The sequence below is a fragment of the Pungitius pungitius genome, chromosome 14 (assembly GCF_949316345.1).
Source record: "Pungitius pungitius chromosome 14, fPunPun2.1, whole genome shotgun sequence".
NCBI lineage: Eukaryota > Metazoa > Chordata > Actinopteri > Perciformes > Gasterosteidae > Pungitius > Pungitius pungitius.
In genome coordinates this window covers 13,209,640-13,235,150 of record NC_084913.1, presented here as the reverse complement: position 1 = coordinate 13,235,150, position 25,511 = coordinate 13,209,640, and the positions used below count along the sequence as shown (strand labels likewise).

The 25,511-nt window shown below is 43.7% G+C and overlaps 1 protein-coding gene across 3 annotated transcripts in view; it reads right to left on the bottom strand.

Moving 5' to 3' along the window:
* Positions 1–25,511, bottom strand: part of pacs2 (phosphofurin acidic cluster sorting protein 2) — a 39,422-nt gene that overhangs the window by 2,537 nt on the left and 11,374 nt on the right. Inside the window, exons 2-24 of one of the 3 annotated variants that reach the window (XM_037486343.2) lie at positions 12,068–12,155; positions 11,602–11,691; positions 10,916–11,041; positions 9,664–9,826; positions 9,377–9,450; positions 9,119–9,199; positions 8,430–8,489; positions 8,187–8,341; positions 7,741–7,831; positions 7,347–7,418; positions 6,957–7,081; positions 6,520–6,652; positions 6,267–6,371; positions 5,995–6,101; positions 5,710–5,864; positions 5,434–5,544; positions 4,749–4,857; positions 4,091–4,123; positions 1,653–1,695; positions 1,487–1,529; positions 1,242–1,377; positions 858–1,078; positions 646–759 (exon numbers count right to left, since the gene is read on the bottom strand). In XM_037486343.2, the coding sequence (XP_037342240.2) occupies positions 646–759; positions 858–1,078; positions 1,242–1,377; positions 1,487–1,529; positions 1,653–1,695; positions 4,091–4,123; positions 4,749–4,857; positions 5,434–5,544; positions 5,710–5,864; positions 5,995–6,101; positions 6,267–6,371; positions 6,520–6,652; positions 6,957–7,081; positions 7,347–7,418; positions 7,741–7,831; positions 8,187–8,341; positions 8,430–8,489; positions 9,119–9,199; positions 9,377–9,450; positions 9,664–9,826; positions 10,916–11,041; positions 11,602–11,691; positions 12,068–12,155 (2,435 nt within the window). The remainder of the gene's footprint in view (positions 1–645; positions 760–857; positions 1,079–1,241; positions 1,378–1,486; positions 1,530–1,652; positions 1,696–4,090; positions 4,124–4,748; positions 4,858–5,433; positions 5,545–5,709; positions 5,865–5,994; positions 6,102–6,266; positions 6,372–6,519; positions 6,653–6,956; positions 7,082–7,346; positions 7,419–7,740; positions 7,832–8,186; positions 8,342–8,429; positions 8,490–9,118; positions 9,200–9,376; positions 9,451–9,663; positions 9,827–10,915; positions 11,042–11,601; positions 11,692–12,067; positions 12,156–25,511) is intronic. The other 2 variants (XM_062557148.1, XM_037486344.2) reach the window with 2 other exon arrangements.

Genomic DNA, 25,511 nt, shown 5'->3' with positions numbered 1-25,511 from the left:
ACCAGTAGTTTCTTAGTTTTAAGTATGAAGAGAATTTTTACTGGGAAATTATACAAATAAGTACACTTAAAAATACATTTACATTCAGGTATGCAATCTCTAATTTATTTGTTATCTGTGTGTGTACGTGAAGTAAATATCTACATTCTGTTCCCACCCCTGCAGTCTGTTTTAATTTATAAGAATTGCAAGAAATAATTAATGATTAAAAGTATCTGGAATATAATTATAAGAAAAATGTAGTTTTAAAAAGGATAGCTACAATAGAAAATAAATATTTTGAATGATTAAATATAAGTAACATTGGCAACGATGATGAATAAATAAAGGTCAGAAAAACAACATATGTCATATGAAAAAAAATACTAACATCAGTCAGTTAGTATTTGAGCTTCGGAGCAAGATGTCATTTTATTTTAAATGACTTTGAATTACAGAGCTATCCACGAGGCTGATTACTATAACAGCAATATGTTCTCATTTTACAGTTTCTCAGCTTTCTTCAGTATTACTGTGTGAGAATCATCGTTGAGTGATCGTCAGGGACACTGCGGACTGAACTGAGCAGAATAAACCCGGTGAGCTCAGTGCGAGGATGTAGGTGCTGAGGAGAGGAGGAGGACGTGTCAGGACAGGGCGCTTTACCTCTCAGCATGGTCTGCTGGTGCTTGGCAGTGCAGATGAGCCGGCTGATGCCCTCGATCACTTGACTCTTGGACTCCACCTCCTTGTCTTTGCTCTTTTTGGGCAGGAACATGACTGGCAGGAGAGAACCACGGAGATCGTTTGAGGCCGGACGGTCAAGAGATTCGATCAGATACCTAACAAATCGCCCAACACAGGTGTGCCTAGCCTACCCTTCTTATTCTTCTCCTTGGTCACCACAGTCATGGACATGGTGGGCTGGGGGCTCGGCTCTGCGCCCCCCAGTGGCAGCCGGCTGACCTGCAGCGAGCGGAAATTGCACTTCAGAGTGTTTTTGGAGGAGGAGTCGCGCTTCTCCATGTCCTTCTTCCTCTCTGTTGCAGCCGCCCAGTAGTCCACCTGAAGCCCCATCAGCTCCCCCTGACCTACAGAACTACGACAGACAGGGAGGTGAGCACTGTTTTTACCCTTCAGCCTGCAAAGTAAATTTAAACTTTTTATTAATGCCCAAATAAAAAATCATGACATACTTCACTTTAAAATTGACTACCTGTTTTCTCTATTTTGGTCAAAACTCTTCAGTCTTCCCGGCATACCTGTAAGCACAGAGGCTGGTGGTGACGGAGGGAGAGGAGGGCGGTGTGGGCGACGCCTCTTTGAGAGCCGGTGATACTTGTGGAGGGGTGGAGGAGAGCAGCGAGGAGGCCAGAGGGGCTGCATCGTCAGAGTCTCCTGTGGGGGGGGGGAGAAACACCCAATGTTGTTTTGCAGAATCATTGTTGCACAATTTGGACAATTTACTTTTTTTTTTATGTAAAAGATCTATAAACTTCTTGCTTGCCTGATGTTGCAGACGTTTGCTCCACAAGGCCAACTTTTACCATCTGTAGAATTCAAAGGATTAAACACGATTACCTGAAAATCTGAACCGTTTCATTGGTGTCAAACATGAGCTCAAATAAATCAACACACAGTTACTAGTTAGGACACACAAAGACGCTACTTACCCCAACGAAGGGGATGAATTTCTGACACGAGTCTTCATCCGGACTGTGGAGAGGCAGCAGAGGCCGAAAGAGAGAGAGAGAGAGATCACGTGACAAGGATACAAGAAAAGAGTCAGTGTGCTGTGACGGCCACAAATTGAAATGGTTAAAAAGTAATTACAGAGGACTGACTCCTACAAGAATTCCCAGACGATTGTGAGAAGTAAAAGATCATTAAAGATTATTCAAAGAAATCTACAGTGAGCAAAATTGAGCTCTAGCAATTAGTGCGATGATGCTGATTTTACAAAGGGAAATACTGTAGTTTCCCACGGCATCGAAAGTCTGCAAAAGCTTTCACAGTCCAAACGGAATCAACGTAGCATGCTGAACTCGCTGCTGAGCGCTAACCATCCACTAGAAGAGCGATCGCTCCCTTGCTGGAAGCCAAGAGCAAAACATGCAAGCAAGTGTCCGATTCGGGGGCCTCCGACTAAGCCATCCAGCTGTTGCAAAACGCACGTTGGATCCAACAAAACCAGAAGGGCATTCAAGGGGGGGGGGGGGGGAGTCTACTATGGGAGACAACTACACTAAAAAGAAGTGGGCGAGAAGGAAGAGCATCAACCTAAAAAGGCGCAACTTCTCCGGCTCCACTTACACTTACAAGCCTTCCGTCAACTATTTTCCTGGCAAAAACCGGAAAAATAGCTAGAAGAATGGTTCTATGGTTTGTTCTCTAAATGCAAAGGCGCTACATGAGGTGAAAGGTTGTTGCTCTTGCCTTGAAGAAACCTGCCATCGCCCCCCCAGGGAGGAAACAGACAGACTACAGAGAGAGAAAGAGAGGAGACAGCCTGCAGTGGGTCACAGTTTGCGCATCACGTCTCTGCTTCCCGAACACAACAACAACATCTGGGCTGAAAAAAAAAAATCGGTTTTTCGGCACAGCCAGAGAGAGGAAGCCAGATGTCTGCCTGGTATGCGAGTGTTAAATGTCCATGGGGCCTTGGAGGGATGGATTAAGACTGAACACACACATGACTTCTGTCTGACGTGGTTAAGCCACGTGTTACCCTTGATGTGGGAGGGGTCTTTTAAAGATGCACATGCATGTCGACCCATAGAGATGGATTTCAAACTACGAACACGTGCGGGTTCCAGTTAGAGAACAGGATAAATGGTGTTAGAATTATTTCAATGTTTGCATTATAGCGACTGTGTGTTGATGTTATCATTATCTTTGACATAACTCTTTGATAAGGGAGGCCTTGTTGTCATGGTGGCAACATCAGTACCTGCTTGAAAGCTCTTCTAATTGATTTAAACAACAAAAAAAAGTTGATGCCACTTGCTAGAAGGAGACATTAAGGATAAAATAACTGAGGACAGAAAACAAACACGTTCCTTAAATGTTTATCTTTATGTTCAAGCTTGTCATTCGATCAGAAATAAAAGCGTTAATCACTATTTGACGTTGTCATTTCATAGATGCTGTGCAGCTTTTCTACTTCTAACTGAACAACAGCAGACAGACAGTTGGCCAAAAGCACAATGACATTGTGGAGAAGCAGCAGCAGGAAGGAAGGGACAGGGAACAGAGCGCTGATTTATTTGGTCTCTTGCCACTTTATCAGCACATTTTACTCCCCACAACCTCATCAATACAACGTCAGGATCGTCTTTCTCTGTTGTCCATTAGAGACAAGAATAACAAAAACAGGGCCCAAACGATGAATTGATTCTAGAAAATGTGCTAAAAAACCTCTGCATGACGCAATAAGAGGAATTATTCATTCAACGTTTTGGGAAACTGCGTATTTGCTCTCTTCACTGTGAGTTAGTTTGATTTCTTTCAGGGGTTTACACAGAATACCTTCATCACTCTCGCTGTCTGCCTGGTGAATGCATACAGCCAGGAGCTGGTTACCTTAGCTTAGCGTAAAGACTGGGAGCAGAGGGAAACAGCTAGCTTGGCTCCGAACTATTTTGAAGACGCGTTCAAAAAAAAGAAATAATCCTAAATCTAAAGTGGGCAGGGATTCACACAAAACTACAAAGGCAGATGTATACACATCTACACTTTAAAAAAAACAACACTTTAACCCTGATTATCTAGAAGGGCGGGCATTGACTTGGATTTTAATATATTTAAACTCGTACTGACCAATCATGTTTACTTTATTCATTCAACATAATATATTGATGAGCCTTACACAATTTCAACTGGACAAAGGGGAAAGAGCTGGATTGCTTTAGTAAAACGAATTGTTAAAAACTCGATGCAGTTTTAGTTGGTTCAAGAAATCTCAAACTGTGTGCGTGTGTTATTTACAACTGTGATCTGTGCGCTGGATGGAGCTGTTAAAGTGGCAAGCTCCAAGAAACGTTCAAGGGAAAAACAAACACAAAGCACACTAATCACCAGGCTACAAGAGAAACTCAACCGACCACAATACCTTACTGCAAAATCAAAATGAAAGCTCTTTTTCCTTCAAAGAAAGAAAAGAAAAGGTACAACAAAAATATTTTCAAAAATCAAGTTATACACACACACACACACACACACACACACACACACACACACACACACACACACACAAACCTCTCACACACAAACGTCACAACATTAATTGAACTTTAACCCCCAGTTTGTTTCTCAAAAGGGGTTTGAATTAAATTAACAAACAGAATATTTTAGATTATATCAATTATTCCAACAGCAGTTGTTTCTGTTATATTCTGTTGCTACTCGTTGTTACCAGTAGCAACATAGGTCATTCAATTGGACAGGACCCATCTATCCTGTCGAAATGTAAAAATTGTAACACAATTCAAATCCTGCTGATCAAGCAAACGTGGCGTGATTTCTTTTCTTCTTGACTTGTGATTATGCATGAATTTTATAATCCTAGCAAAAAAACATAATTTGGGAAGCCAGCTAACATATCAGGTGAATTGTTAAGAGTTTTACAACAGTTAAACCCATTCCCCTTAGCCTTTCCCGTGAGACAAAACCCTTTACTTAAATTCAACTTTTTTGTAGTTCACTAAAAACACTTGAATTCCAACTACAGCTCGGTGTAAAACGCAACTAAACGAGGGAAGAAAACACACCTCTTCTGTTTGTAGGTGAGCATGGCCTCCGCGATGGGAAGCTGGTGGGCTCCGTTGGCTCCCACCATGTACTGAGTCACCCTGGACACCACGTCGGGGTTCTGCTGGGCTGCACAGGACGCACAGAGGGATCAATGAGCTCCTGTCAACATCAACTCATTTCTCAATGGTCAAATATTCAAAATAGACCGATTGTTAGTGATATCTTAGAGGAATCGTGTGCAGGATTTGGGCAGAAATGATGTTTGGAATTACTATGTTTTCAAGTTTAATCCCCTGAAACTAAGTGAGGCGTTTGTCCCTAACCCAAGGAGCCAGTCTGCTTCACAGAGCCCCCCCTGTTGCCCCTCCATGTTTCTACAGTCGCCCAGAACGGATAAAGCACCTTCCAGAGAGCGCCTTTACTCTATGTAAGAAAGGTTGGTTTGCACACAGGTTTTGAAGTCTTTATTTTGGCTTTTTGGCAGCCTGTGAAGGTGTATTCATGGTGCATTAAGCTCTAAATGGGACCCTAATATATTAAATGAACATCATAGTTCTGGGGCCATCACAAAGGGATGGGAGGGTATTCAAGGGGTTGGAATCTGCAACCTCACCGCTAGATGCCAGTAAATCCTACACACTGCTCCTTTTAGACCTTATTAAACGTGGACTGGTTAGAAAGGTGAGAAAGCTGAGAGCTCACCAATAACCGGAGCCTCTGGCTTGTGAAACAGGTCCCTCCAAGCGGCGTCTTGGAACAAACTGTTGTATCGATAGTCAATAGTGCCGAGATATTTGGAGACTGGATGTGCACCTTAACCGATCAAAGACAAACAGTAGCAGATGGTGGTACATTATTTTTGCACTGACACTGTTAGAAAGACAGCCAGAAGTCTCCACCATCACCTCATTAATCACAATCATAGAGCGCATTTAGATCCAACAACAACAGAAACGCAGCATTACTGCTGCTACTAACCGAGGGGGATGATGAGGAACCTCATGTAGCCCAGCCAGTCAGGGGTCTTATGGGAAAGGTGGTCCACAAAAAGCCTCAGAACTGCACTGAGGTAGTGCTGCGCTCCGGCCACCGCGATCTTTATGGGAATGGGAGTCTGGGAGTTACAGTTGCAACTAGGAGGGAAAATAAATAGACGGCGTACTGTTTCACAATCAATAGCGCCACAGCTTTTTCGCTGTGATGTGTGAACATAGGATGGCGAAAGACAAACGAACAGAGCCAGCGTGCGAGGGGTCGACTTACAATCTCTGTATGCGGGAGACAATAGTGTTGAACGCAGCTTGGATGTCGGCCGTGGTGCAGGTGCACACCACGGGGAGGTGGTGGTTTTGCAGCATATCTGAGACGTACTGGGACGGAAGGAGAGGAAGAGCCACATGTGGGGTTGCACTTTAAAGATGGAATATATTTATTGTAGTTTTGATGTTGTTAATATGTTCCTATTCCACAGCCTTTCCAGTAAATGATGAACGTTAAGTGTCAAGATCAAAGCTCCTCGTGCAGGCGTTTCTCACCTGGCCCTGCCAGTCCGACGTGTTGATGAGGATGATGCTGTCAGGGAGGTGGCTGTCGGACACCAGGATGTGGTTGAGTTGGTCATACACGGTCTTTCTTGGAATCTAGGCAGGGTTGAAATCAGGACCCATAAAACACGTCTGCTAAGATTGTGAAGAAGAAGTGAACAAAAAAAAAACGTAAAAGAGGCCGAGTTGTTTCCGAGAGGAATCTAAAGGACGTCCCGTGGACTCTGCAGCTCTCTCCTCCTACCTGCAGGTGGCAGCGCGTGTCCAGGGACCGCTCGTTGTCCAGGCTGTTGGCCCGCTCGTTCTGCGGCCTGCTGGGCTGGCGCTCCTTCAGTGACGTGCTCCTGCCTCGCCTCCCCGCCAACTTTGACTCCTGCCTGAAGGCGAAGAACAGCAGAAGACTTTAGTGCAATAAGCAGGGGGGGGGGGGGGATGATGTAATGGTAACAGACTCTCAGCATAAACCTGGTTCTGATCATGAGATGATTGCACAAAAAACACACATCACACAACTCTACTCATCAATAAATTTAAAAAAAGTGATTTTCTCTTTAAAAAGACACTAATCCTGTTCTTCTATGTGGCTTTTCATAATAAGGATTTCCATCAGCTCTAAAAACAACCTGTAGGTGTAAATCATTGATATAAAAGAGCGGATTGCGGGTGTTTATGTAGTTCTACCTGTTGGATGAAAGGATTAGTGACTCGGTCTTGGTCATTTTGCCACTCGGCGGTAGTCGCTCTAGAAACGTGTCCATGTTGTCCATCTCCAGCTCTGTGGTCGGAGTGACCGGCTCGGGTTGCTCCTGAGACAAAACACAAAGAGACAAAACCAGCGGCACGGTTTACGAGTCATCGATAATTATATAGAGTGAGATACATGTATGTGATATGTTGGAACTTTCACAGTCAAAAGAACAACCACACACAGAAATCATGAGGATGTATAATGACACACACAGAGGATAAGGAACAGTCTGTAAGCTGACATGGAGTCAACATGCAATCTGTTGCTTAGCAACCCGAGTCACTCAAAACGGCTTGTGAGCAGCTTGAAGAGGTGATACTCACAAAGGAGACGCTACCAGACACACCGTCACCTGGAAACTTGGCCGCAGCACACTTGGTCTTCTCCGGGTCCATCTGGAATGAGCAGGTGAGCAGGATTCAACATCTTGTGATGAATCATTCGTTCAACACCCCTAGAGTTTCATAGGCAAACTCCCTTTGGATCTGGATTAAACCTCAAAGACTCCTTTAACGGGATGAGTGACGCCTTTGTGCCGCGCGGCGTCGGGGCAGCTCGGTTATCTGTGACGTTTGTTTGAGCAAACGTAGAGGAGGCAAAGTGGGATTTCCCCAGAAACGAACGAGCTGCATGCTCTAATGACGCAGAAGGACAATCCCAGCCGAGCTTATCCAGGAGGGTTCCCCGCGTTGTGCTACCGGATGCGCGGCCTCTCACCGGGCTCGGAGGCTCCCGGTGGCTCCGGCTGCTGTGGATGCTGCCGATCTCCGTCTGAGAGCTGGAGAGGGAGAGACCCTCGAAGTAGGGCCTGAAACACAGGAAGCGACCTGGGCTGAAGCGAAAGAAAATACGAGTCTCCTTCTGCAACGTTCAAGGAGCTTTTCTCGGGCAGAAAGACCAAAAGGTTAATGAAATAAGAACAAGTCAAAGAATTGAATAAAGGGACAGATCCGGCTTATAATGGAGCTTTACCCACACTGGGGACTCAAAGTCAATCTCCTCTTTATAGATTAAAACGGGAAACTGCTGGAAGAGGAAGAAAGTTTTACTTTAAAACCTAGAAGAAAAAGCATTTGCTTTCAAATACTGAGGTCAAAATGTCACTTGCACAGAACATATTGGCTCGATCCATGTTGAGCGGCTCAAAGCGAGGAACCACTCACTTGAGTTTGGGTTTGGGGGTGCTGAGGACGCTGTCGTCGTCGTCCAGCTCCGGGCCGCTGTCACTCGGGTTCTCAAACTCTACGCTGTCCAGGTCCAGGTCCTCTTCCTCCACCTCGGGGGGCGGCTCTGCGGGGTCCTGCTCCGAGTCCAGCACCTTCACACAGACACACACACAAGCACAGACATCAGCATGTTTGGGAGCTCAGCAGCTCCACAGCACGGGCAACACGGGAAGCACTCACCTCATCTGAAACCCTGAAGCGCTTGAGGAGAGCCACCACGCGCTGCTTAAAGTTCTGCTGCTAAAACACAGGAGAGCAAACACACAGCCGCCCGTCAGCCAGTCTGCCAACCAGGTGGGATTGACTATCAGCACTCCACAGAGAGAAAGCAGCCGCTGGCATCCTCCGTTCCACTCATTTTACCGGCAGTAGATGCACTTGCAGTTTGGGCTGGCTATCGAGCCTACTGCATGTGCTCATGTAAATCAATAATCAAGCAACATCATGCACACATCTTCTATCTGGGGCTTTTATCTCCTGCTCCGGTTTACTGAGCTATATATATGCATATATTATATATATATATATATATATATATATATGCATATATATAATTTTTTTGAACAGTGCCATTAAAGCTTGTTCGATCTTGCAAATGAATCAATGTAAGAACGTTTATTTAACCAAAGTCATCTCAAATCTATATTCATAAAAATGTGCTCGAGTCCAACTGAAGTCTACACCTCTTCCACAGAGTAGTCACTTCCCCTGGCCGGGATATAGCCCAAACCACCAGTTTAACCACCATGGTACTGGGGCCCCCTGTGTGGGTTCAGTCGCTGTCTCGGTTGTCCCTACAGAAGGGGACGCTCAAAATAAAAAGGTCCACGCATTGTTTATTTATCTTACAGCTGGGCCTGGTTCCTTACTCTGGTGATGGAGGGGGTCCTCACAATCGACCTCCTCTGCTTCTTTGGCTTCCTCACATCGTACTCGTCATCCTCCAGATCCTGAAAATAAGACACAAATTGAACAAAAGTTCAAATTCAGCCTTTTTCTCAGCAAATGATGTGGTGCACAAACAAGATGTGCCACACGATCAGCCGACTTAACCAGGCGACTTGATTCTCTCGTGCACCACGACCTATAAAAGTCTGCTTTTCTCCATGATGTCGAGGCGGACTCACCTGAACCTGCACGGCATCGTCGCTGGCCTCCTGCTCGGAGGAGAAGCTCTCGTACTCCTCCTCGGAGTAGTTATCTGAAGAGGAGGACAAGTGGGAAGATTAAAAGACGGGAGTGAAGGAGACGCCTCATACATACTTCAATGCCCTTTTGCATTTGGACATGCAGCCAGGAGCTAAATCAACATGGCGTACAGCACACTGAATGCCACCCGAGCCGAATCGGTCAGGACGGCTTCCTGTCACGTTAAACTCCGAGGACCCTAAGTAACTGGAGGCCAAACGCGTACCGGAGCATTTGATCTTCTGTCCTCCCTGCAGGGCGGCCTCCTCGTGGTCTATCGGCTGACTGGACAGAGACACGATCCAGATCTCGGCCACCTTCCCCAGCAGCTCCTTCTGGTTGCTGCACAGAGGCAGGACCTGGCCTCCCTCGGTCGGGTGCTGCATCACCTGGTGGGGGACGGAGGAATACTTCATATCCCAAAATGCAAGAAATACCCACCCCGAGGAGACATTAACACTGCCGACCTTGGATGCTTTATGATCGATGCATGAGGTATCCGGAGATTCCATTTTGAATCCAACAGAATAATTCTGATATGGAACAACACTTGTATGTAATTCAAGTTACCGGGGCAAAGAAAACACTCAAAAATCGGTTTCACTCACCTTGAACAATCAAATTTTAACTTATGTTGACAATCCTGTAAAATGCTCTAGAACGGGTTTCTCTCTCCACATCCCCAGGTGTCTTTATTATTTCATACTCAATGCTGCAGCTCACTTCAGGAGAGCGCCGCCTGCAGTGAGAGTCTCTCTGCTCCCGTCAGACCAAGTCGGCCTATTGCCGTTTGCTTTGGATATTGTTTGCTGTGTTAAAGCCGCTTTGTAACCTTGAGCTTAAAAAAAAAATGAGAACCATGTCTTCCCTGTGCTCAAGTAGCTACAGCTCTGCGTTTGTTTGTTTTTCCTCAGCTGCTGAAATGTGACCTTGATCATCTCCAGTGAGCGTTGTGCGTATCAGCCGCGTGTGAACTGAAACCTTGATATTCATCTGAAGGAAGACTTCAGATGAATTCCTGTATTGCTGCTCATCAAAACACAAGGAACAAGCAGAGTATCTGAACAACTGAGTTTATCTTCACTTCTTTAAGGAGGGTTTGTAAAGAAGCAGGTTTGCAATGAGAGAGTGAAATTATCTGAAGCCTTTCTAAGATAGAGGTGTACTTTATCCAGATTAATTAAAGGGCTAATGGAATTTTTGAAGGCAGCTGTTCAAACAGGCAGGAGGACACGAGGCCGAGCCAATCCCCTGAGCATAAGACGAGGAGTACAACGTCTCTTAAGGTCAACCTTCAGCTTCTACATCTACCGTTTTCTCATTATTTTCAGCTGACAGCCTGTTAGAGCTGATGCACCTTTGTGCCTCCTCCTCCTCCTCTGATGAGACTTCAAGGCACCAAGTGGGACAGAAGAGACCACGTGGTCCTCTACTGGCCACACGCCGTCTCCAACCCCAAGACGGATGCCAAACTGTACCTCGGCCATGTCGATAGATCCCACTGCCAGAGTCTTGTAGCCCAAGATGGTTCGGTTCTTGTATCTCTTCCGCCTTTGCAGCATGATCTGCAGCTTGTTCCCTTCTCGTTTTAAGAAGTGAGGGTACTTGAAGGAGAAGAAACAGGGAAAAATAAAAGAATTGAACTGGTAGCTAAATTATGTCGATAAATTCCCTTAAAAGATTAAAACCATCAACTAATTTCAAACACACACACACACACGCACGCACACACACACCCCTGAAACGTTGGTTTTTAATTAAAGAATTTCTTAAACATTAAACATTCATGAGTAAAGAGCAATAAAGTTAGTTCTAGAGGGACTGTTGGTTTGTTGTGTTTGACTCAGTGAAAACATAAGTCGTGAGGCATTGGCAGAGTGACTGACAGCTTGTTTTGATCTTTTTGTTGATAGAAAGCAATATCTAGATCATTAGGCCTGATCTTTTAACACGGAGTCATTTGTGCACACACAAAAGGAGATGCATCTGCAAAATACAAAACAGAGCACCACATCTTACGGATATGCCCGTTTGAGTGATAGCCATGGCAACAATTATTATAAAACTCAACCCACACATACATAACCTGAAGAAAATTAATTAAAATGTAGAACTTAAAAAAAAATTCATTCAAAACATCGGCATGGTGATTTCATTTCTTTACCTGCAGTGAAAAGGTGAGAGCCAGATCGGTCTCCACAGACCCACTGGGTGGCAGCACTATCTCATGGGACCGCAGCACCCGTTTGGAGCCCTGTACAACAAATGGTAGGTGCACAACAATACAACATGTGGCAAATTTTATGCAATGTATTTCACAGTATATTTTTCATGCATTTGTCCTACTTCCTGGTCAGCTGGTTTGATGATCATCACAGTCATGAGACCATATTAAATACAAATGTTACTGTCTTTGATGTTCAGTATATTGAATTAAATGTCAAACAAGTTACTTGATGTAACTGTCCTCGGACGTACAAAAACCAAGTGTGGATTTAAAATAGACAATAAAATATTGATCATAATGGCCTTTTTTTCTCTTCATCAGAGACTGAGATTTAAAAGGTCAGAGGGAACATTGGATCTTCTTTTTGTCTGTGCACACCTGTGTGCGTGTGTGTGCCATATACCTGGATTTTAACCGCTATGGCCGCAGAGATCAGCTCTTTATCAAGTTCTCTCACCACGACCAGCTTCTTCAGAGTCAGACTGCACAACCTGAAGAGAGAGAGAGAGAGAGATTCACAAACAGCTCACAACTAAGCAAACACAGCACGTGGTCAGTCCGGTTTGATGACCTCTCCTCTCATACAGCACGTATTCATTTGACGCTGCTGAAAGGTGCCCTCTAAACAATCACAGGTCAACTTTCCAGGTCCTTGAGGTTATGGTCCCCATAAAACATCCGCAAATACACAGCTTTTGTTATAAGATTCAAGCCTGCATTACTTGCATCAGTCTTCTTCTGCCCCCTCACCTGGTGCTGCTGCATGTGTGTAGGTGTGTGTGTGTGTGTGTGTGTTGGTGACTTAGCAGATCACCTGCAGATCAGTGAGAGAAGCTCGAAGCCTTTAGCATAGCAACCAATCATCAACCGAAGGGTTGTGTGATATCTCACAAAAGGTTACTCAGCATTTCATTGCCTTTTCTACAATAGCCAGCAATACGTCTCCATTTGCCCAAGTTCCGTGCGTATGGTCTTTTTCAAGATAAACTTCCACTTTGCAGGATTCAATTCAGTTCGGGTTGAAATAATGGTGACAAATAAGTCAAAATGTACTCTTTTTTCCCCCGCTCCCGTCCAACTCCCCACCTGCCTGCCCTGTGAGTGTCAATTCCCCATGAAAACGTGCGTACAATACAAAATGATTGTGTAGGATTCCCGGTTATTACGGCGCATCACTCTTTCTAAGTATAGCAACTAAGGCTGGACCACACACGCAAAAATATTTTTAAATGACAAATATCAGCCAAGGATTAGGATCAGGATTAGCCTTAAAAATAAAAAATCCAGAGTGAACAGAGGTCTAATTGCTATAAGATAATGCAACAAAGCATGAGGACCTTGAGGTTATGAGGCAGCCACCTTTTAAAGATTTATTTTCCTAATTCATGTGCTTGTTAGACTACCTCAATGGTAACTGAGGGTTTTGTGGCAGGCTGAGCTAAATCCTCTGTTCATCACTCTGTCTGAGAGGTGCAGCAGACGAGCCTCTGAATAGACACTGGAGCTGGATGCTGGCGGGAGAGCTGGGGGGGGCTGCTTTAACAAGCCGGTCACGACCTTTTGAGACACTTCTTCAAAAGATGAAACGTGAAAAAAGAATCTTTTTTTTTAATCTTCTTTCTTTTGAGGCTTTCTTTGGTTCCTTTGAGGAGAAGCTGCTCTGAACAGGCTGGCAATCTGGAGGCCTACTTGCTCCATGCGTGTACCATCCAACTCAGCTGGCCCCTTTTTAACGGTGCAATGACATCACTCCTAAATTATTCTGGGGCACAGCTACACAGCGTTGGGTGTCGCTTCAACAGCCAAAGTTCCTTGTCCCACAGTGGAAGTGGCGGAGGAGAGATGTTGCAATTCAACTCCTCTCCGTTTCCCCTATTTTGAGCCCTAAAAAGCAAAACGCCGCATCCATCAGCTTCCAGGGCCAACGAAACATCGGGGCGCAGAGAGGAGATGCCATGACAGGTTGGAAGACCCTGCCTCCTCCCGCCCCCCCCCGGCTGACTGAATGAAGACCTCTCTCTTCTTCGGCCAAGCCCAAGAAACCTCAAGCACAATGGACACAAGCCAATGAAGGCCGGCATTGTCTTCTCTGGTGCGGACAATACGCCGCATTCTTGTTCCCGCGTTCTGTGTTCTACCCCACCCACAGCACCATCTATTTCAGTTATGCTAGGTGGCTGGATGTTGGTTTGGTGGAGGGGGGGGGCGATATCTGCCACAGTGCTCTGACCAGAAGTCACATTTTTATCCCCCACAACGGATTTGTCATAAAAGTGCCCCGGCATCTGCTCAAAAGGAACAGTGCTTAAATCACATTTCCAGTGGAACACTAGTTCATTTGAAAGAGAATCTGTGCCCAAAGTCCTGAGTGCTTGACCTCATAAAAAATCATTTGGTTTCCAGGGTTTCATAACATCTTCTATGGAAGAAAAAAAAGCCTTCTCTTTATTGAAGAAGGCTTTTTGAAAGGACGTGCCCAATTTTAAAAGCATCAATATACCTCAAATAAAGCACTTGTGGATAGTGGTGGGGTTTGCATCCCAAAAAGTTCAGACTTAAAAAAAAAAAACCTTTCTGAAGGTGAAAATAGGGTCTCTCAAGCGCTCTCTTTTTTTTAGTCTTCTTACAAATGCTTTGAAGGAGAGTTTGAAATATGAACCCTTGACACTTAATTACACATATCTAGAGGATATCTAAGACACATTTACTTGGAACAAATGAGGTCGGCTATTTTTTAATCCAGATGGTGAAAATCCACCATCAGAAGAAAAAACCTGTGCTACATAACTAATGTCTACCCCCCATCTGCCACAGATACACAGATGGATGGGTTATGTCGCCGGTTTGGTCCTCGTATGAACCGAGCCGGTTGGATGCATTTATTCACACACACACGGCAACCTGACAGATGACTGGCTCATCTGCTGACTAACGTTAAACCCAAAGCAAGGCCATAATTATCAATGATCATTAGCTCAAATCTTCTCCTACGGCGCTAATTTTAATATTGAAATTCTAGAAACTATATTCATGAACTCCAAGGCAAAGCTTTAATGATGGGTGCATTTTTATATTCTACATTTAAAAAGTGATTACACGCCAAACAAGTAACCTGTTAAATTAAAGGGAACCCCTGGGTTGGCTACGCAGTGTTCTCAGCAGCAGGCGATAGAAAGCCTTTTACAGACTTAACAGAGTTGAATAACTTTACGTCCCTTCACCGACTGGATTGAGTATATGCTGACAGAGGAGTTGGTTTATCTTTTCAACATCTGGAATGTGTCTCAAAAACATCTGGCTCTGAAATATGTTAATGTAATTCTGGTTACATTTACACTTTGCCTTTGATACATCAGATGATCACCCAAGAGGCAAAAAAAAAGTTTCAATTAATTGGAAAAGCTTTCATCACGATTTTGCACGGACTGTTCTGTCCCCTCGCTGCAGCCCACAGCAGCTGTGGTCTGCCCAAACACCCGGAGCGCCACCTGTAGACGAGGGGGGGGGGGGGGGGGGGGTTGAAAGGACCAGCAGGCCCAGAAGGGCGCTGCGATAGCAAAGGCAATTAATTCATGTACCAGCAACAAACCAACAGGAATCTGTCTCTGGTGCAGAGATATGTCCACAAGGTACTGCATGCACACAGCAGAGGACGCCGGGATGGAAACACAATCATAAATCTTGTACTTTAAGCTACAGCTTTAATAACAAAAATACTTTTGGTCATAGTTTGCTCACCCTGAAAGTAGTACACAAGACCGATAACATGGGAATGAATCAGGTTCTTCTTCCCACTTTAAAGACTACTGACAGACGCAAGATTCCAACACATCCAAAGAAAAACAACCAATCAGAGCAGCTGTCAATCACTGCTCCTGAAGCTCGAGGACTTTGATAAATGTGATGCATCCCAACGATGACAATGTCAACATGCTTACTTGATATTCATGAGGCTAACCATGTTGCTTGTTTAGTGAATTTGCACACTCTCATTTTTGTTGACATTGGCAAATGATTTATTTCCCACGATGAGGGGACACCATTTGTTTTTCAGGTAGTTTGTCAATAAACAAAACTGTTAAAGAACTCGACATTTTGAACTGACGATAACCCTACACGATCCATAAGGAGGTTTCCAGACTTCACACTTCCTGCTCTTCTGCCGCGGACCGCACCCACAGACAGAGGCCCGAAAATAGATGCTTGGACACGGTGTGAGAACTGAGTTGATAGCATATCACATATCACGAGAGGAGCAGTCGAAGAACGTCCATTTGACACCCGACTGGACGCTGGGTATTCCGCCTTCAGATGGAGACATTTGGGGCATCATACTTCTGTGCTGGAACTGTCCCGTGGCAGGACACCGTGTAACGCTCAAGCACAGCCACGTGTTGTTATTCAGCAAACCTCCTGCAATCGGACTTAATATTGAGCAGCAGTGTGTCGTTAAACAACATAAGCATCCTGCACTATATTCAGTGCAGTGATGGGATGAAAGCACACATGTTTTTTTTACATTACACGTCAAAAGCGACTTTCAATAAATGCATTTCAACCATAAAGAATACAAACCCAGAAGGACAAGAAACAACAAAGTGCAATTTCATCAAATAAGCCGATTTACAACTTGCTACAGATAGAGCAGTTAGTTTTATCCTGTTAAAGTGCAAAGTCTTCCCTGGGCCGGTCACAATATGGGTAAGAGGATGCATCGTACAGCTTGGGGTACCCACACCCAGCCAACGTTACTGTTCATTTATCCCTCATATTTTCTGATTAGGATTTGGCCGTTTGACGCGACTTTGCCTCAATTCGCGCCGTCGCAGATTCGCTCCAGCCTCATCGCGACTTTGCATCTAATCTTATGGTGCAAAACATTTGGGTCTCGCTTGGTGTGAACGCATGATTCAACCACAGAGCAAAGAATGAACCAGAGCAATAATGATTGCATTAATTGCCTTCTTTTTGATTCCATGCCACCACCAGGCTGGGACCCTGCTCAAAAGTGTTACAGCCACATCCCTTAACTGTAGTGCTCTGCTGTTGTATTGAAGGCCAGGTATAGTGCAACTGCAGTGGAGGTATAATAATATTAAAAGAGATCCAAGAGATTGGATAAGAAAATCAAACATTTTCTTAATCTGCTGAATCAAAATGAGTTTCAGGCCTAAATTGAAACGTTCAACAAACTTCAAGGCTGAGCAGCAGAAACTGTCACAAACCTCCATCTCGCTCACAATTATCATGTTGTGGTTATTGTGTCATGAATCAAACATTTGGACCCATTTCTGGGAGTCCGAAAATAAGTTACAAGTTCATTATGGAGCTAAAAGGGCTGCTATGCAAAGCTAAGCTAGTTCCTCATGCCTTCACACTTAATGCAGAAACATGAGAACTATACACTTTTAATCCAATTTCAGAAGTCAACTTTGTTTTTCTGTTGCTCAAAGGCTCTAAAGTTTGACTCCCGTTTCAATCGTCTCATGGATTCACACCAGCGACCTTTGGGTCACTTTGATGACCACACCGCACAGGCCGGCTGAGTCCAGATCCAACCAAGAGGGGCAGAAGGATCTGATTACCTCTAATATTTGAAACACAAGACCAGCAGTAAATTGGCAGACGCACATGAAGCAGTCTCACACATGCACACTCGCGCACACACAGCCCTGATGGGAGGGGCTATGGGGGCTTTGGGATTTGTTGATGTGAGGCAAACAAAATAATGGGTCCAAACTGACCACCATTGGTCGGCTACTCCGACAGACTTCATGCATTTCCCTGGTTGCCATGGAAATGCTTCCCCCCCCCCCTTCTCAGTTGTAGGTTAAACATTAGTTATGTATGAAGTAGAGCATAATCAGACAGACTAATGTGCATTATAACGATGCACTTCTTCTGTTCTGACATTTCTGTGTTTGGACACTGGAGGCCTCACCTCATCACTGCCACATTTCATTTTTTTCTCTTTTGCAAAAGACAAAAAGAAATAAACTTATTTAGAAACTTTTTTTATTCTGTCTGTGTTTACAAAAAGATGGCTGCCTTCTAACCGCTTCTGATCGCAAAACAACTATCCAGCATAGATGGAACAGTGTGGACTGACTGATAAGAGATGCCAAACACCAAAAAAACCCTTTAACCACATAATCCACAGTCCTGTTTGCAGCATTAATTCTAAACACCAGAGGCCTGTTGACCTTGACTTGGATATGTTCTAGTAACCCAATAAAGTATGAACCTGAAAATGAGCATAACAATCCAGCGAAGAGGAGTACTTCCAGTGGTCATGGAATCATTGGAAATGATGGGTCTCTGCAAGCTTTCTTTTCACTTGTATAATCTGGTGGATGTTTGTTATTGAATTATACATCTATAAAACAGGATGTATTTTTTCTTCACATATGTTTAAATGAAACATCTTTTGCCTGTGTTTATTCATTCCTTGATCGGACATCTGTATATAATCATGTTTGGTATTTAACATCATCTTCCTGCACCTGCCCAACACCAGGCTCATATTTTTCCCAGTTGCATAAATGTTGGATGAGTTGAAGTGACCTACATTCTCACGTCTCTTGGGGTTCTGGTAAAAAAAAACAAAAGAACTCTATCGCAGCGAAGTTTAGTATATTTAAAGAGTACAAAAAGGAAACTTGGAGCGACTCATTAAATATGTCACATGCAAGGAGCCACATCTTACCTTTTGCATATAAACTTTCTGCGGAGACATCTTTCTCGTCATTTTCTGACCTCCTAAGGGTCTATTCCTAACCACTATTCCTAATGTGGGAAACGTCACGGGGTCAAGGAAAGACGGTAAGGAGACTTCATTAAGGGGGAGCAAAAGGCATGAGTCACTAGAGCTCAAACAGCTCTTATCATGGCGCCCACTACTTCAGAGTGATTTCACTCAGTTAGGAAGCTTCCAAAGCAAAACGGACTATTGAAACGCAATATTCTTTAAAAACAAATGCAAAAGAAAACTATACAAACAAGTAAAGAATTCTCTATTTTCACTCCACTTTAATTTTTGTGGACCAAATGTTCTCATGGATGTGGAGGAAAGCTGCAGCTCTCAAGTACAGTTTATTCTCATCCCTCTGACCTTTAATAATGGAGCTTTTCATCACTCTAGTGTTAAAGCAGTAGCAGCTCATATGTCCATGAGCTGCACATCATCAATCCTCCACCATTCTGTGCTCCATTTCCCTCACATTGGAGACGTGATTCCTGTGTGCTTCTCTCTCTCCACGAGACGGGTTTACACATCTGTGCCTCCCGCACTAGCAACATGGCCTTCATCACACCTTCTTCAAACTTAAAAGATACACAGCTTAGCTGTCACCATGGCAACCGGTGTCACATACACACATACACACACACACACACACACACACACACACACTGCAGCATATAGTGTTCATGTAATATTTCTACATGCTTTGAGATCAGAGGGTAGAAGAAGAAGCAGTGGCCACATGGCCTACACTGAAACCTGAGACATGAACATTACACAGGACTACTGCATTCAGTTATTTAAATAACCCTCTATGTGTGCACGCACACACGCACACAGAATGACCGACGTGGCATTTCAACACCTCCCGCAACACGACAGTCACCATCTTTTGCCCCGCTTGAGAAAGAAGTAATAAACGAGACACAGGAGGGAATTCTTCTGATTTGTGAATGAAGGGAGACGGGGTGCGAGAGATCGCAGTCTCACATCGCTGTAGATTTGTACAAACCACATAGTCTACTTGATTGCTTTGGTGGAACAAGTTCTCACAAAAATACCAGTATTTACCACGATATAAAAATATTCAAGTCCTACATTCAAAATCCTGCATCTTTATACAACTAGCAGGCACAAAGCAACATCGTTGTTCAATCGTTTGTCAGAAAGTTCCCTCTATTTTTGGTCTCCACCATATAAATAGAACAGGATCGGGGTTCGTCAACAGCAAGGACTCCAGCAACAGATTGACAAGCCAGTGAGGTAATTAGCTCGCCCTCCTCCCGCCCGGCGGGTGGGAATTTGTAAACGCCATGAATTGATAGAAGTTTAAAAAGGCTCAGAGTGATGATCAGGCAGTCTTTTCTTGTTTTTCTTCCCTCCTGTTGGGTTGGTATTGTGTTGGTGGACTGGGGCTCGGGGTGAGATGCCAGGAAGCCTGAGAATGTCCAGAGACCAGAGACACAAAGCTAAGAAACAAAAAGCGCAAAGAGAAAAGGAGGGAAATCAAAGCAGTAAGCGATGGAGAAAGTGAGCGTTACATAATGAGAGAGCGTGAGAGCCACATTTGCACAGTCACAGCCGGATGAAACTATTCATCTTAAAGGGCGCAAAAACAGATTTGACAGCCAGACATTTTTAGTCGGATTCAAGCCTTTGAATCCCAGTTACAGGCCCGTCCTGCTGAAGCAGAGCCACAAGAACAATAGTCAGGAAAAGCTGTTTTTACTCACTGATGGACTTTATCAGATTCTTGATTACTCTTGTGATTTTAGCCGTGGCACTTTAATGTTTAAATACTGAGGGGTTAAAGAAGAACAACAGAGCAGGTCATTTTAAAGCCAGCGTTAACAGCATGGTGAGGTTAGTTAGTTGTGTAAAAGTTACTAATAGAAAAAGAGAAGAAAGGGGCAGGAAGAAAACTAAAGCCAAAGAATCAACGTTAATAAACTTCATGCAATAAAACATAATAAAAACTTGTTAGGGCAATACTAATGGAAGTAGGAGTACCAATACTTGTACTACTGAAGATATCAGCTCGGTTGGGAGTTGATCCGTATTTCTGTGGTTGTTTTTAAAGTATCATATTTCTTTTCTAAAATACTACTAGTAGTAATAGTTCATTTTTCTTTTAAATATTTTATTCTTTTGATAAATATTGATTTGATCTCTTCACAGGGAACACGCCTCTTTGGTGGAACTGTTAACGACTCAAAGGCTGGGACCCATTATAAAAGAATCCCTATAAAAGCATTTTTTAAAAGCTTTTTTTTTTTTAAATGGTGAAATCCTAATCCAAAAAGTAAAAGTAGGCTTTTAACCTCTGATTCATGGAATCAGTCACAATCAAGTTAATCCAAGCCTTGTGTTCTGTTCTTGGCACCAACCGTGATTATTATTGAACATAACAATCTCCCCCAATAATGACCTGACAGCGTCTCAGCCCTCAGGGTCCCTCATTCAAAAACAAAACAAGAAAAAAGATGATCTGTTAATTGGATGAAATAGGATGGTTTATCTGGGATGTCAGATCAGTGACCAGTGCAATAAAGTGATTAGAGGGCGTCACCAGGGAGATGGAGAGGTCCATCGATACCACACAGGAACGTCAACAGCTCCAGCCGCAGTCACAAGGGGCTCCGATGACTCCTGTCAGAAGGGATCATTCTGACCAATCACACTCACAGCTGCACATTTCACTTTGCTCTCCCGTCTGCACCCGGGACAACTTTGGATTTGCTTCTATAAACATGGAGGACTTTTTCACAAGCGCAAATGTTCACCTTTCCTGAAAGGAAAAGGGAGGAGCAACTTTTTGGATATTATTCAAATCATCGTTTGGTTTTTCATGGGATACTCCCATGTGTTGCTCCAGTTGTTAACATGCCTCAATCCATGCTAATGTATACATTGACTTCATGACATTTCAGACAATGTGCTAAACACCAAATTATACCCTACTAATCCTTTAACCGCTCCTATGTGCATTAAGATCCTTGTTTCTTAGAAGCACCTATAGCTCAAACTAATGCCTCCTAATATTTGCAAGAAATGCAACCTTTGGGAAGATAACAATGTTCAGAGGATTTTGAGGTTTTGATTCAACTGTTGGCTCAAAAACGGCCTCTAAAATGATCCCAGTGACTGATATGAAATGTAGAACTCATCCTCTGAGATGCCGCAGCGTGATGGTTGCTGCATATTGAAGTCTAGAAATGAGCACATTAGCATACGGTCGGGATGTGACCCGTATCCACTACCCTCGTGTTGGATTCCATCACTGATCCGCACCCGACAGCCCTGTGAACACCTCGATAACAACGAGCCAGAAAGACATGCACACAGGCACACAGGCACACACGCGCGCACACACACACTAGTCAGTCTGCTGTGGTTCCTTCACATTATTGTGTGCCGGGGGCTCTCCAGCGCTCAGCTGCTCATGCAATATTCAGATGTGGGATTTACCGGCCGGGTGGGGCGACGGTGCAGTGATGTGACAGAGCGGAGCGTGGATGGGGTGTGCGTGCGTGTTTGTGTGAGTGCGGTTGTGTGTCTGTGTTGGTGATGAAGCTCAGGACATACTTGGTCTTAAAATAGATTGAATTCAACCTGTCAAGAGCGAGTGGCTCTGACAGGGAAAGCTTAGTGTGAGCATGAGAATGAATGTGTGCTAGTCCAAACACACACACACACACACTTCTTAACTTAAAGGAAAACATTTTGGGACATACACATGTTCTCATACTAGTTAAGAGAGAGATGAGAAGATTGATTCTACTCTCATCTCATGGCAGCTGTTGGTTGCTGGCGTAGCTCAGTCCAAATATAACATAATCCTACCAATTCTTCTACAACTCATTAATTAATAGGTTTTATCGCATTGAGTCATCCTAATGGTTTCATACTGTGAGGCTCCATATAATGTGGAAGCAGTCAGGTTTTCTGTGCATTCATGAGTAGATTCAGAAATAATGCTAACAGCTGATTTGGGACACAAAACCACAAGAGACACCATATATTCAAACATGTGGGGAGGTGGAGCTCACTGCAAAATAGGTAAACCTTCATTTGAAGTCTAAACAATTAAGGAGGATGAAGGTCACAAGACAAGAGCAAGTCCCACACTAGAGTACACAGTCATACATTAACTCTGTTGCTTATCAATAAAATAAATAAAACACTGGAGGCAAAGTCTAAACTGTGTCCTAAGCTTCCTATAAATCGTGCTCATATTTCCTCATGGACTCTGTGTCAGTAGATCATTAAGCTCTGGAGGCCAACAAGGCCAAAAGCAGATAGATACAGCTCTGCCTTCTCCTTTTCACAACCCCCCCCCCCCCCCCTAAATTCACAACAACAAGCTTTTTTTCCTGAAAGGAGGTCAGGGGGAACACAGCAAAAGGCTTTACTGACACGGTAAAAAATGCCATTACTCGTTAGGTGAGGAAAACATCCTCCAAAGTTTTACCCTAATAATGTAGGCTGGGATTGGTACGTGGTATTTCTTAATTGGCATTAAGGGAGGAAAGCGGCAAGGGAGGAAGCCAATGTGCACATGAAAGATGGAGTAGAAAGAGAAGATAAAGGAGAAACATTTAACAACACGATGGATGAAATAAACGGTTTAACACCTGTTTAGTCTGTTCATTCATCAAAATAAGAATGGGACAAAGGGAGAATAAAAATAAATTAAAATGTACGAAATATGTCTGTCGGCATTCTCGTACATGCACAACCAACTGGAGAGGAAAAAGAAAAAAACATCATCTCTTAACATTCTCTTCATTTAAATTGGTTTGGTGTAAACAAGCTGCAGATGTGCGCGCGTTTTAGACAGTCAGATGATTTACATTTTTAATTTGCTTAGCAGGATAATAACGAGCACAAGAAGAAATCGTGCAAGCTTCAAAAGGAAATCGCGCCGGGGGGGGGCAACATAGAAGACGTTGCAGGAGGAAACAAGAAAACACTAAGATGACAAAAATCAAAACTGAAACAAAAACTAAATGACAGATAAACAACCAGGCAGAACAAATCCATTGATTAGCAGGTAAACGTAAAGGTAGAATCCATAGAAAAATAAGGCTTGATTGCAGGTTAATTTAAGGACAATGTTTAGCCACTAGCTTGTAGTCCAATTCTGTGTTTTTGCAACAAGATGTGACAAAAAGAGGGACAGAAAACCCCAGAGAAGGATGAAGCAGGTGGAGAGAGGGGGGGGGGGGGGGGGGGGGGGAGACCGGCGCACATAGACCCCGAGGACACAAGCCGTCCCTCCTCCACTGAAACTCAAAGCAATCATGAAATTCCACACACACACGCGCACACACGCACACACACACACGGCTCCTCGACTGCCCTCCACCCTCCAGTCGTAATAATTGACTGGTTATCTTTTATTAATAGAGGGAGCAGCCATTAGGCCACAGAGACGCGTTCGGCCCTCACATCAGACACCTCCTCTCTCCAATTGTCTCGTACATTGTGGCTTCACTGTGCCGGGATTTTTTTGTATTTTTTATTCCCAGAGATCACTACAGAGGTGTCCTGTGTGACGTGTTGCCACGGTACCCAGATAGAAATGCTATCATTGGCAAAAAGGAAATGAGTGGGCTCTTTTCCAAACATCTTTCTAAAATTGGCACTTTTGGAGGGCAGTGGCGTCTGCAATGTTTTTTGGGGTAGCAAACAAATAAAGCACAACTTTAACATTGTTGGCTGGAAGGGAAAAGGACCTTTCATCTTGTTTTTTGCAAAGAATCAAAGAGGCCATTTTAGTCTTCAAAGAGACTCAAGATGTCAAACCATATCAGGTATTACAAAGAGAGCACATTCACATGTTGCATTAGTTTTAGTTGGACAGAACCAACAAATAGGGATAGATCAAAAGATCGAATATAACTTGTATCAACCTTTGATACAGACAAACTCACAGGTCAGTGACAGAAGATGAGGATCATAAAAAAATATTTTTTTGTATGATAGGAAAACCCTTCTAACAAATTGCAACAAAGCTGCTAAGAACTAAATGCTAACAACAATATTCTGATTTCCATCTTTGTTTAGTGTGTTTTCTCTCTCTCTCTCTGGAGCCAGAGATGTTTTTTTCTGCTCTGGGCTTCTGTAGAAAAATAGTGATGCAACCATGCAGAAACCTCCGGTTTTTCTGAGTGAAGCCAATGTTGATTAAAATGTTCTTCTTCCCCACTGACCAACAGGAGAGGACTCCTCCAGTTGCTAAATCTAATCTAAATCGTATGAAAGTGTATGAGAAAGGTGGCGACATCACAATGTTTGCCTCCACTTCACCACACACAGTGATTATATGCTAATGAACACGTAGTTCTGAATATTATGTTGCAGAACAGCAAATAGACTCCCCTTCCTGCTACACAACGTACCTTTAAACAAATCAATCCTAATGGGGAGCCACTACATTAGAAATCATATACAGCAGCGTAGTGTGACTGAATGACGCATGATACAAGACCCACATTGACTAGATTCCCAAGGGACCAGCACAAGCCAATAAACCAATATTTATTAGTAAATCTAAAGACCAGCATTCAGTAAATACCGGTGTTCCTCTCGGCCTGTGTGAGCTGGAGGTGCTTCTGCCGGTGGTTTATCGCCTTTATTGCCTGCAGACACCAGCGCTGCTGAATGAGATAAGACTTATTGAAGGTGCACTCGCGCAAACACAGACCTTCAGCTCTACGTTTCCAGACTTTAGTCTCGCACAGACTTCCACAAGCTGATCAGATGAACCAGACAACCTTCAGCAGGCTTTAAATAAAGGCTTTCATTTGAAATGTAATAAATGGGTTCTGATAAACAACTGCAATGTAATATTCACTGTTGTGGTTTTATTATATAACATCTATACTTGCTGGTCGTCTCTATGGACGGCAGACAGTCGGCTGAACACTTAACAGGTGAATCCTGATGTTGTGTGGTAACTTTTCTACTAACTTCTACTGACACTCCACCAGCCTGGATGTTGCTGTTTTGTGCTGCAGGAATGAGTCCTAAAACCTGGAAGTGAGTTGGCATTTTTGCACTTTTGGTTTCCTTGTCTGTGTTTTTTTTTTAGATGAATGAA